Genomic DNA, 13,238 nt, shown 5'->3' on the forward strand with positions numbered 1-13,238 from the left:
CCCGCCGCCCACGCCAGGCCCCGGGCTTCTGGACAATCCCTGTCCTGTCCCTCCATCCCCTTCTGTCTGCGAGGACAGAGCGGACGTCAGCTCAGTCACCACCGCCTTCTCCATGAGCACTGTCCATGCGCTGGTGTCAGTCACTGCGACACACTCCTGCAGCAACACCCACGCGTGCCAGGCACGGGCTGGGCCCCGGCCTAAGGAGCCAAATGGGGGGACTTCTGCTCCCAGCCACGCAGCGCCCAACGCAGCAGGGACAGAGATGCTGACTGTGGAGGGAGCCCCGGGAGAGAGAACGTCTGCTCAGGAAATCAGAGAGTGCTTCCCGGAGGGGGTGGCCTCTGAACAAGCCACTGGGGGATGTGCAGGGAGCTGAGCACTGAGTTCCTTCAGGGCAGAACATTCTCATCCCCAAATGTTCCCGTGGCCCCAGCAAAGGCCCTTGTCTTGAAAATGCTTTGAACTGGTCTAGGGCCTTCGGCATGCCCTGGTGCCCCATGCCCCCGGGGAGCAGGTCTGCCCGGAGGCTCCCCGCCGCACAGGTGCGATGTGAGAAGCAGGCCGGGCAGGGGTGAGGCCGGGCTGTGATGCAGTCGTGCAGAAGCTTAGGGGGCCCACGGGGAGTCTGGAGCAGGGCTGGGTCTGCAGCGGGGAGTCAGGACTGATCTAGGGGACACACAGGCCCCAGTCACGACGCAGGGCCTGTGCTTGGCTCTGGGAAGGCAGAGGAAACAGAGAGCCCGCCTTCGCACTGGAGCCCCGGAGCCAGCCACGCACCAGGTGGCGCCGCCAAGTCCACCGCGCCAGCTGGCTCCGCCTCCCACTCCCTGTCACTTCAGCCAGGGGCTGGGTCCATGCTGGGGACACCGGTTCCTGAAGGCTCGGTGCCTGCCCGAGGTCCGGCATCTACAAGGCATGGAGTCCACTTTCAAAGCAGTTCTCCTGGGCTCTAAAGTCTGTTCCTATAGAGAGATGCTATGCGTATCCCAAATAGATTCTACGTCCACCGATCTGTCTGTCTGTCTACCAATCTATCTATCTGTCTGTCTATCTTTCCATCTGTCTACCATCTATCTGTCCATGTCTTATTGGTTCTATTTCTCTAAAGAACCCAGAATGACACAGGCTGGTTATTTCTGAGCAGGTCCCTAATAAAAATAACCCGACCGGCTCAGGAGAAACATGGACAGGAAGTTCTGTGTGTGGCCAACGCCCCGGGCATCAGAGAGTAACTGCAGGTGTTTCTGTGGAAGGAGGAACCAGGGAAGGGTAGGAAGTCACCGAGCACCTGCTGAGTACCAAGCACTGGAGTTTGCATCCACGACAGCCCAGGGCACACACACGACCCCATGAGACTCTACAGATGGGGAAGCTGAGGCTCAGAGAAGCGAGCAGACGAGACACGAAGCCAGCTTTTGAAGCCAGCTCAGTGATAGCCAGCTTGCAGGGTTCCCACGTGGTCTGGGGGAGCCCCGCACACAGGTCCCGTGGCGTCCAGAGACCCACATCTTTTGAGGGACCAGGTAGAAGAGGTGCCACACCCAACCCCGATCCCTGCATCTGCCCCGGGGCCCAGCATCTGGAACACGTCTGGTGCATGCAGCAGCGATCAAAAGAGCGGATGGGTGGGCAGACCACAGGAGGGACACACAGAGCAAAGGGTCTCCGAAGGACACCGTTGAAACCAGCGGGCACCTCCCAGAACACGCACCCCGCAAGCGAAGTCTGCCAGTCTGGGGGCCAGCCCCGCCCCCACGCTGACCTTACCTCTGAGGACGTGGGCTTGCAGTATCCAGCGCCGAAGACCAGGCTCTCCAGGGACAGGCTGGACTGTTCCGGTCCCGAGTCGGAGCTGCCCTTCCCAAGCCAGGAGCCTCTTCCCGGACGAGTGAAACTGGACCGGAGAGAAGTAAAGAGGGAGAGGAATGTGGAGGAAGCGAAGATTCCACCACGCCAGCCCCTTGGGGCGGTGGCGGGGAGCCCACACGAGAAGCCCTTTGGAAGGGGTGGTTCTGATCGGATCGCGGACGTCAGAGGCTGCTGTGAATGAAGCACCAGTGTTAACGCCAGTTGGGAACACGGCACCTGCTCACAGACCAGCGGGCAGGCCCTGCCCAGCCTGGCGTGCCAGCAACCCTCAAGGCAGGCTCGCAGGAGATCCGGGAAGTAGTGTGATGACTTACGTTTATTTTACTCGGGTCCATGATCACCTCCTTGAACTTTCTGATTGCCATCCACTGATCAATTGACAAAGTCTACTTATACCCATTTCCCCTTTGTACCCGACCTCTCCCGTCAACATGCTAACGGTCGGCTGACTTGCACTGTAATACCATTTTGTAGGCGTGCCTTCTTCCCCGGTGAGATGCGCAGTTTCGAATGGCGAAGAGGCCTTGGTGATAAATAGCCCCGGACGGCAGCACCTCCGGCCTAGGTGCTCAGGAAATACTCCAGGAAGGTTTTAATCCAAGAGACCGCGTCTGCTTAAACTACGGACAGGGGAATGAGGCTAACGCTATATTTCTGCTTAATTCATGTGTTCAAATATCCCCGAGGCTCCTGCCTCATGCCGGGCAGTGGGTAGCGGTCACGGTGCAAGATGGTGAAGGCACACCCTCCCTGTAAGGACGTTCTGGTCTAGAGAGAGGCAGATGTAACATGAGGGAGGGACACTCAGGCCAGTGAGCACGGAGCCGTTTATACGCCAAACTGGGGGAGAAGGATGAATAGCCAGAGGTCGTTCGAGTAGAGTGTGGCCAAGCGGCTGGGAGGCGGCCAGGGTGCGACCCGGGCAGCTGTGTGACACGGGCATAGTTTTCCAATGTCCCGGTGCCCCCGTTTCCCCGGGGTCATTGTGAGGACTTCAGGAGGCCAGCCGGGCACAGCCCTCGGTACTGTGTCCGGCAAATAGCCGTGACTTCACGGAGGCGTGCGGCTCTTGTGGGTCATACCACATCGAACGAGGCCTTACACAGTCACGTGGCCATGGCTGCCAGTCCACAAACACAACCAGGTGTGACAGCACCACCCTCTGGCTTGTCTCTAACTGAGATCCGAAGCCAGTGCCCAGCACAGCAGGGAGGACCATTCCAGAGGAGGGAGATGTATCGGGGCAGCGGTGCCCCTGGCACCTTCGGGGGACAGACTGCGAGTGACCGTGAACGTGGCGGGTGATTTGACCAAAGTGCAGTCCTGATCCCTCCAGCGGATCGAAGTCCCTCAGCTGAAACCCAGCTGCGTCCGTGAGGGGTCCGTACGGGGTTCTCTCCTTCAGTCTGCTTCAGGGAAGGGGTTGCTTGCTTTTTTAAAAATATGTTTTTATTGATCTCTTTTTAGAGAGAGGGGAAGGGAGAGAGAGAAAAACATCGATCGGCCGCCTCCTGCACGCCCCGTCCTGGGGATCGAGCCCACAGCCTGGGCATGTGCCCCGACCGGGACTTGAACCGGGACCTCTCAGTCCGTGAGCTGATGCTCAGTCCACCGAGCCACACCGGCCAGGCTAAGGGGTCTTTTGAGGTTACGTGTTAATTTCACACCTGCTTCCTTCTGACCGAATTTGATTCGTGTTTTGGAAATGGCTTTTCTGGAGAGCACAGGAGCCTGCTCTACTTGGCAGGTATTTTCCGTCACTCCCAAGGTGCCTCTGTCCCCAGCCGCTGAGAGCTAAGGAACAGAAATCCGTCCGCAGAGAGCAGAGACAGTTCCGTTTCCACCCCATCCCTGGAGGAGTCTGAGCGCTGACGGCGAAGGTCTCTGCTCCTCTCCGGCGAGGGGGCCGGAACAGGGCCCTCCCCGCTGCCTGGCCTCTGTCCCCACGTGGGAGTCACTCAGTCTTCAGGGACAGGACCCATTGGCATCCCTGCGTTGGAGGAAGATCAGGTGTCTCGGGATGTTACACGACTTCTCAAATACGCTCAGTGGAAAAAATGCCAAGCCGGGTGGAGAAGCCAAGTCTTCAGGTCTGGTCTGCAGGTTACCAGTCCCGGCTCCGTGCCTGTGTCCCTCAGCTCCCGGTGCCCTTCGCTGCCCCCACCGCCTCTCCCCTGCCCTGTGGGGCGGCTCAGCCTGACCCTCAGCCTGGGGGCAGCTTCTCTGGTCTGTGCCGATCGTCACCGGCCACCTCCATGTCTCCCACGCACCCTCCACGGCGGAGGGACCAGAAAGTGCCCGCCGGTGCCGCGGGGCCCGTTGACCCCTTACCTGATCAGGGGCTGCTGCAGAGCCACCAGGGCGGCGTGGACGGTCACGGAGATCACCGACAGGTGGAAGTAGTCGAACATGACGGGGACCTGGTGGTGCAAGCCTCTGCAGGGATGGAAGTGCAGGCCGAGCGTCCGGCTGCTGATCACGGGGGCCCCTGCCACGCCCCGCAGCCTGGAAGGCAAGCGCGTGAGGGATGCTGGGGCCTCGTGCGGCCGGGCAGGTCTCCGCGACAGCCCGGCCACCCACCAGCCTCGCCTCCTCTCGTCCCCCCCTTGCCGGGACTGTCCGGTAGAAACTGTTTTCCCGGGACAGGCAGATGAAGAAACTGAGGCACGGAGCAGGGGAGAGAGACATCACCGCTGCTACGGCGGGTCAGGGCTCTCGCCCTGGTCACCGACGCCGGCCACCATCAGTCATGGGGGAAGGACACCCGGACCCTCTCCCAGGCTCATCTCCACAGGGAACCCGCCTGCCACCTGCCACCTCGCTTGATGTCCTCACCGACGCCCGCTGCTCTGCCTTCCCGAGTCCATTTTCTACCTGACTCCTCCCTCGTAAGACCAGGAAACGTGCCCAAGCCGTCTCCGTGTCGCCCACACCAGCACAGGTCGGGGCACACCGCACGGGCTGGCCAAAGGTGCGCTCGTGAAAAGGGGCAACAGAAAGACTATATACACCCCTGGTTCACGGCAGCGTTATTGACAACAGCCAAGACCTGCAAGCAACGCAAATCCATAGACGAATGGACTAAAAAGAGGTGGCACCTATAGACAATGAAACATTACTCGGCCATAAGAAGGAACAAAGTCTCACCATTTGTGACAACATGGATAAACCTAGAAGGTATTCCGCTAAGTGAAGAAGTCAGTCAGAGAAAGACTAACACCCTAGGACCTCACCTACATGTGAATCTAAAGAACAGAATAAACGGACAAGGCAGAGGAAGACGCGTAGATTCGGAGACTGACGGTTGCTGGGGGGGTTGGGGCTGGGGGAAAGGTGAAGGGATCAGAAGTGCTCATTGGAAGTGCTCATTGGCAGCTACGAAACAGTCACAGGCTGTAAAGTGCGGCAAAGGAAACAGGGTCCATAACGTGGTAATGACCAGGTGGGCACCAGACCTACCGGGGGAACCCGTGTAAAGTGTCTGAGTATCGAACCTGCTGTACGCCTGAGACCCATACAGAGCAATGCTGCACGTCAGCTGTAACCGAAAACGGAAATGAAGAAAGGACGGCCGACGGAATGGAGGGAGGAAAGGCTCGCGAGCACACGGTTGAGTCGCCCGGTTTCTAGGTCCCCCACGGGTGCCGCTCACGCCCTCACTGGGACAGGGCCGATCCCTGAGAGCTCACCCAACCGGGGGATCCCGCACCAGTCTGCCACCTCAGAGCCATGACTAACCCAGGACCAGGGCATGGGGATGTATGGAGGGGTCAGATGGGGAAGGTGCCGGGCACTCGAGCCGGGAAGTCAGGGGTGCGCTGAGCCTAACGGGCAGGGCTTTGCCCGGACCGTGCAGACACGCTCAGCCCACAGGCCCGCGTGGGCAGGGACGGAGGGCGCGGCAGCTGGGGCACTGAGGACGTCCTGCGGATGGAGGGCGCGGAGGCCCCGGGGAGGGGCGGGCGGATGCAGGACCAGCTCAGGATGCTGGGACACTCACTGTTGCTCACTGTCCGTAAAGTGCAGGTCCACCTTGAGCTGAAAATCGACTTCGCTCAGTGCCTCTTCCACCTGGGAGAGAAACAAAGCCCGGGGAAGTCAGGGGTCATGTCTGGTCCACGTGAAAACCTCAGCTGGTGTCCCCGGAGCGCAGAGGCCGGCTCTGCCCCGGACCTCGGCGGCGCAGGACCACTGTGGAACGGCCACGCGCGCCCTGGCATTCTGGCTGAACGGGACGTGCTGGGTGTGACGTGGAAAACAGGGGGTTTACGTGGTTAAATTTGGAGGAGATCCAATGCGTTAAAAAAATCCTAGTTAAATAAGGTTTCTATGTTGCAGAACTTCGGCGAGCCTCGTCCCCAGACAGATCTGACGTGGGGTGGCTTTCAGGGGGGGCTCCGTGTTCCGCCACAGAGCGTCTCAGGGCCTGTGCAGAGGAGGCCGCCCAGCCAGTGACAGGTAACACTGGAGGTGCGGTCGCCTGGCGGGCACTGCTGTCCAGGTGGACAGAGAAGCTGACGCTCAGGAAAGCGAAGGCACTTCCCAAGGTGGCCCGGCGTCCTGTGCAAGCCCATCCTTGCTCGAGAGCCGTTCTGCGTCTCCATTTGCACTGGAAGACACTGAGCGTTTTGGGTCCCCTCATGGCCACGTCCATACTGAAGTTTTCAAAAAGTCTGTTTTCATTCATAAGCACAGGAGTCTGTGTGTCATACCTGTCTGATTCTCTCGGGCATCTCACAGATGCACCCCTTTCTCCTGTTCCCACAGGAGACACCAGCACCCCTCAATGCCAGCACTCGCCCTGCCCAGGCGGTGGGGACACCCTGGCCCCCAGGCCGCGCGGAGTCCTTCTCCCTGGGGACCCGCAGCCCTGCTCTGTGTCTGTCTCAAGGTGTCCTGTGACATGGGTCTGCCTCAGGTGCACAGCCTGGGAGCCTGGAGCGGATTTCAGCTGCAGACACATTTGGTTTCGTTCTCGTGAAGTGGCAAACATTTCAAAACCAGGCAATTTCACGTTTCTGACTCATTTCAGCGTGTAAAGGGAAAAAAAAAAAAAAGAAAGAAAGAAAGAAAGAAATCCCTGGATCTGGCCTGCATTTGGAAGATCCCCCTGGGTCGCGCTCACGGCCGTCACGGGCAATCAATCCCGCAGCCCTGGCTAACCCCCCTGCTGCTCCCTGCCCGGTGTCCCCAGCCCTCCGGTGTCATTAGGGAGAGGCTGTCCTAATCCCTTTCGGATCCTCGTGTCCAGGAACAGAGCCTGCCACACAGGAAACATCAGTTTGTCTTGAGGAATAAATAGGGCCACTCGCCACCCCCACCGCCCTGGGTTCCGTCTCTGCCGGAATGTTCTCACCCTGCAGAGCAGGAAATCTCTCACCCAAGGCCTCTTTGGAGAGAGGTTTCTGGTGGGTGTCACTCAGGCAGAGACATATGGATGCGGTTTATCTTTAGCTTTCCAGTGCTTTAAAATTTGTTGTTAAAAAAAAGCACTGAGAAGTTCACCCCCCGCTGGATCCCAGCGAGGAACCCCATCTCCCGGCTCCGTTTTGCATACTCAGGAACCTCGCGGTGTACACACAGCCGGCTCCTGGGAAGTGAGCCGGGCGCGCTCCAACCACCTGCTCGGCCGGCACGTGCCCGTGAGTGCGAATTCACGGTGCAGCCCGCGTCCAAACTCGCCGCGGTCCCTGTGGAACTAGGAGAAGCCCGGGCCAGGAGGAGCTGGCCTCGTGAGGCCCGTTTATGACGTTGCTGATGTCGAAAATATGTCACTGCAAGGTGTCCCAGCATGAAGTCACTGGCTTCTCTAACCGTTCGTTTCCTCTTTGGCTGTTGGCCTCCTGCCCTGCCCCCCCAGCACACACACACTCACACACATACACATGCACACACATGCACATGCATGTATACACGGGTCCTTCCGATGCTGTCTTATCTTGGTTAAGGACATCACCTCCCTTCAAGGGTCCCCCCCCCTCGCTTTCTCTCTCTCTTTTGCTCTCTCTCTAGCACCAGGAAGCAGTTTTGTGTATAGTAGTGAAAGTAACAGCAGCTAGTATTTACTACAAACTCATGATGCAGCCAGCATGTAGTCCCCCTCCATGCACTACCTCATTTAATGTGGATAAAACTACTACGCTCGGCCTGGCCAGTTTGGCTCAGCGGTTAGAGCATCAGCCCGCGGACCAGAGTCACAGGTTCGATTCCGGTCAAGGGCATGTACCTCGGTTGTGGTTCCAACCCCGACCCTGGTCTGGGTCATTCAGGAGGCAACCAATGGCCGAGTCGCTCTCCCATCTCTCTCTCTCTCCCCCCTTCGCACTCTATCTGAAGATAAATGGAAAAATATCCTTGGGTGAGAATTTAAAAATATATATATATATATATATATATATATATATATATATATATATATATATATATAATGCTCAGTGAAATAAGCCAGTGACAGAAAGACAAAGATCCCAGGACCTCACTTCCATGTGGAATGTAATGAACGAAATAAACCAGCAAACAAAATGGGCCCAGAGGCAGGGAGGCCCGGAGCCGATGACAGCGCTCGGGGGCGAGGGGGCTGGAGGGGACTAACCTGAGAACAGATCTGCACAGATGTGTAGCCCGTGGACACAGACAATGGTGCGGCCAGGCCTGGGGTGGGGTGGAATGGAGGCAGCAAAGTGGGGGGATGTGGGGGACTCTGCAAAAATGTCAACAATGAAAAAAGCAGCGTTGCCCCCCTTTTCCAGTGAGAAAATGGGGGCCGGGTGTGGTGAGACACTTTGCAGCTAAGCTGTGATCTGCTCCTGTCCCCCAGCATCTCGTTGACAACGATCTTCACCTGGGCTGCTGGGAAGCTCAGCCCTCCCTCGGGGCCCAAGGGACGTCCAGGCCATCTGTGCCCTCAGCCCTCCACGGGGCCCGAGGGACGTCCAGGCCGTCTGTGCCCTCAGCCCTCCCACGGGGCCCGAGCACACATCCAGGCCGTCTGTGCCCTCAGCCCTCCACGGGGCCCGAGCACACGTCCAGGCCGTCTGTGCCCTCAGCCCTCCACGGGGCCCGAGCACACGTCCAGGCCGTCTGTGCCCTCAGCCCTCCACGGGGCCCGAGGGACGTCCAGGCCGTCTGTGCCCTCAGCCCTCCACGGGGCCCGAGGGACGTCCAGGCCATCTGTGCCCTCAGCCCTCCCACGGGGCCCGAGGGACTCCCGGCCGTCTGTGCCCTCAGCCCTCCACGGGGCCCGAGGGATGTCTAGGCCATCTGTGCCCTCAGCCCTCCCACGGGGCCCAAGGGACTCCCGGCCGTCTGTGCCCTCAGCCCTCCACGGGGCCCGAGGGACGTCCAGGCCATCTGTGCCCTCAGCCCTCCCACGGGGGCCCGAGCACACGTGCAGGTGGTTTGTGCCCTCAGCCCTCCCACGGGGCCCGAGGGACGTCCAGGCCGTCTGTGCCCTCAGCCCTCCACGGGGCCCGAGGGCTCGAGCACATCCAGGTGGTTTGTGCACTCTGGTCTGCTTCGCTTACGCCGAGCTCCTAGCCCCTTGCCCTGTTTTCCTGTGCTCTGGCTCATCCGAAGGCTCTTTCATTTCCTTTTACTGTTCCATGTATTTTGTGAGCTCTCCCCAAGCTCTGGGACATTGTGCAGACTGTTTATATTAAATACCTATCTCCGTCCACACTCCTATTCTCTGCGACCGTCGTTAGAACATCCCATCCTATGAGGACCTCTGCCCTCACGGCTGTGCCCTCACCGTGGGGACTGAACCTGCTCACGCCAGGGTTTCCGTAGCATGCGGAACAGCACGCTTCACACATGGGCAGCGCCTACAGGTCTGCGACCGCAACGCTGCGAGCGTGTGTGAGCAGGAACTGGGCCGTCCTGCGATAAGCAGGTAGATACTGGAAAAGAGCTCACCGATCCAGATACAGTTGTATGGGCATATCCAATTAGCCTTAATTGCCCCTGATTTGTATGTAATGACTGGCTGCAGCACTGCTGCGTACGCGCTACCCCCCCCCACACACCCCACAGGAGTGCACCCTTCGCTTGCAGAGACAGGTGACTCGATCTGCAGACGGAAGCAATGCCTGCAGCCCAGCAGGTGGCCTGCTCAGCCTCAGGCCCGAGGCTGTGGCAGCCTGGCCTGAGCTCACCCTGGGTGTCAGGAAGACTAAATCACAGAGGCTCTGAACTCTTGGGCAGGACTGAGGCTCAGATGGCATGCAGATGAAGTGACGCCCAAGCCGCCTGAGGAATGGCCACGCCGCCTCCAGGGCGGCTGCTGTGCGGGAAGGTCTCTCTGCTCAATGACAACGGCCCTCTGGGGAGCACGTGGCGTTCTCGCTGGAGTTCGGGAAACCGAGCGCGTGCACAGCCCTCACCGGGAGATCCTTCACGCCCCACCCCAGGTGCCTTTTCCTAAACCAAGTCCCTCCAGCAGGGTCAGGACGGAGGTGGATGGCACACTCCAAGGGCCGTCCGGGAAAGGGGTGATTTATGGTGTGGGGCAGACTCTGGAGAGCAACCACCCATCAGTCCCTCGAGGCTGGTGACCACAGGCTTCCTGAGCACCCGGGGCCGGAAGGGTCAGGCAGGGGAGTGGAGATCAGACCTGAAGAGGGAGCTACACGGAGTGGGCCCCACAGAGGCCTCTGGTAGCAGGACACAGGCAGTGGGGTGCTGGTAACACCGCCCCTCTGGAGGGAGAAGAACCCTGATGTGGAGCACTGCCAATTCCTGTGGTGTAAACATTTCCATCACAATCGCCTTCCAGCGACTAACAAAGTCACCGAACGTGGAGGCGGGAAGAGCTGTGTATCGGTGGCTCTCTGGTACACACAGGCCTCAGCACACCAGTGGACACAGACCCCAGCCTACGGCCCAGCACTTGAGGACCCCAGGGAGGGAGCATTCTGGTCCCGCTCTCCCCTCTCCCTCCAGGCACCCACAGAACCGCTCCTGGGCTGAACCCAAGGAAAAACAGAAAGGTAAGGACGCTACTGACTGGTGCTTGCAGCCAGCCCCCAGGGCCCCAAGCAGGCGGGGACGGCACAGAGGGGACAGAAGAGCAGTCAAAAGACAGGCAGCACCCCTACGAGGGCGAATCCCGGCTTTCTGATTTCCCTTGCAGACCAAATGTCTGCAGTCACTGTTCTGGCAAAGGCAGGTGGGGGGCAGGGTAACGGGGTACACTGGGATATTCCTTTCTGTTTGCAAAGAAGAGCTTTAAAGGGTGTAAAACAAGGGGAACTCAAAATTCCATCCAGGCATTTGCCAGCTAAGCCGTCCACTCGTTATTGCTGAGAATGCCCAGGGTAGTCCTGCGGCAAGCTCTGGGGACGCAGAGGGACGGGGACCCCAGCCCTGACAAGCCTGTGACCGGCAGGAGAGCAGCAACAGTCGGAAATGATGAAAACCGCCGCTGCACCCTTCAGACTGTCCGACTGTCCGAGAGTCAGCTGCGCGCTCCTTCCCGGGCCGGGCCCCACCTACCGCTCCGCCTTCATCTCCCACTCCTGCCCCGCACACTGGGCAGGTCCCCTCGGCCCTGCTGCTTTTCCTGGAACCACCAACCTCATTCCCACCTCGGGCCTTTGACCCTGCTGTGCCTCCCCCAGGGATGCCAGGCTCCTCCCAGCATCTGGTCTCAGCTCAGAGCGGGCTTCTCAGGGCAGCCTCTCCTGTCTGTCACCTGCCGTCCAGGGGACGATCTCCATCTCTGTGCAGGCTGCGCAGAAGCTGAGCTCTGGGCAACCTCATGATCAGAGGGTCTCCTGAGGCAGCAGCAGGTCCTGCACAGTGGGCCCGCCAGGACTTCTCTCCCTCTGTGGGTGGGTCCAGTGGAGCGTCACGGGACCGCCAACGAGGGAGCAGCGTCCACTCCTAACGCCCTGGTAAGCTGACCTCACGAACCAGTGAGCCGAGCATACAGCGTGGGAGGGCTCAGACAGAACGTGCATGATTTATTTATCTGACTGCGTGGTGATACATTGATCTAACGTGAACACATAAGCCCCAAGACACCGGGGATAGTTTCTCGTTTGCTATTTTATCTTTAGCCCATCACAGGGGTGCTAGAGTGCTCAGTAAATCTCGGATGGATGGATGGATTACTGAATGAAGAATGAGCGAGAACATTGTACTTCTGGTCGCGCAGGGGAATGCGGTCACTGCTTAGACCAGAAGAGAGGAGGACAGAAAGCCATGCGGTGAGTACGTGCAGGAAGGTCCTAGGACCATGCGTCCCCCTCTGTCCGATCCCAGAGCCCATCCGTAGCTTCGCTGGCCATTCAGCCCCGGTGGAGATGAACAGCACCCGGAGGAGCGTGGCTGCGGCGGATCCCACAACTTACCCGTTCACCATCCAGGAGCAGGTGTGCTCGGAAGACGGCCGCGTCGCTTATGGGCACCTCCTCGTTCCGGTACAAGATCTGGAAGACGCGGCTGTGCACGGTGGTCTCGTGGGCAGAGGCCGAGTGCAGGCTGCTGTCCTCTGCAAAACAAGAATCCAGGACCATCTGGACCTGCAGCCCCCTCAGAGGTCTGCCCAGACCAGGGACAGTGGCCCCAGACTGCATTCCGTGCCCGAAGATGAAAATCACAGGAGAAGGTGATCCCATCACAGAAAGACTCTGTTCACTGAGTGGGGCTGGCATCCCAGAACCTGGTTCAACCCCTCACAAGCTGCACGATCTCGGCCAAAGCACTCGTCACAGTGTCGGCCACAGAGTTCCTCACCTGCGGACATGCCCCCTCCTCCATGGAGCCCTCCATGATCCCCTCCCCTGGAAACGATGAGAACAGGGAGCTGAGGACAGAAGCTGCCCTTTGCCCACAAGGCCAGCCTCACGCCCACAGAATCGCCCTGTGCGGCAGGACCTGAAGGACACCCTGTCTTGAGGTTCAGATGAAGGTGCTCATTCTAATTGCCGTTGGTATGAAGTTCTTTAAAGGGACTTGCTCACCTCCGTGTCCCCCATATATTCCGGATCTCCCCTAACCCCTCCAGACCATTTCCAAGTCAGGTTGAACTTCAGGGTGACGCACCTAACCATGAGGCTGGGCGACCTGGACCACTGACCAGGGTTGTCATGGGGAGTTCCTTCAAATCACTGGACACATAAACCACACACTCGGGAAGGCACAGGACTATTCTGAAGTAACACAGTCATCTGTATAGAAGACAATGATCACCTTCTCATGTAATGACCGACTACGTGTTATCATGGCTTCCAACGTGCTTTCAAAGGTGTGACTGCCCTTAGTCCTCACAGAAATTCGCCGGCACGAATTTAACCACAGACGGGAAAGGGGACGGCATCCGGCTACTTGCTAGGTGACCAGGTACCACGGGCTCCATGTTCTCT

General features: G+C 59.0%; 1 protein-coding gene across 1 annotated transcript in view; it reads right to left on the minus strand.

Annotated features, from left to right (window-relative positions):
- FAM135B (family with sequence similarity 135 member B) overlaps window positions 1-13,238 on the minus strand; it is a 92,343-nt gene that overhangs the window by 43,869 nt on the left and 35,236 nt on the right. The window contains exons 3-6 of the mRNA XM_036264156.1: window positions 12,225-12,364; window positions 5,873-5,943; window positions 4,204-4,377; window positions 1,771-1,897 (exon numbers count right to left, since the gene is read on the minus strand). Of these exons, the coding sequence (XP_036120049.1) occupies window positions 1,771-1,897; window positions 4,204-4,377; window positions 5,873-5,943; window positions 12,225-12,364 (512 nt within the window). The remainder of the gene's footprint in view (window positions 1-1,770; window positions 1,898-4,203; window positions 4,378-5,872; window positions 5,944-12,224; window positions 12,365-13,238) is intronic.

This window comes from Molossus molossus, unplaced genomic scaffold (assembly GCF_014108415.1).
Source record: "Molossus molossus isolate mMolMol1 unplaced genomic scaffold, mMolMol1.p scaffold_m16_p_16, whole genome shotgun sequence".
Classification (NCBI taxonomy): domain Eukaryota; kingdom Metazoa; phylum Chordata; class Mammalia; order Chiroptera; family Molossidae; genus Molossus; species Molossus molossus.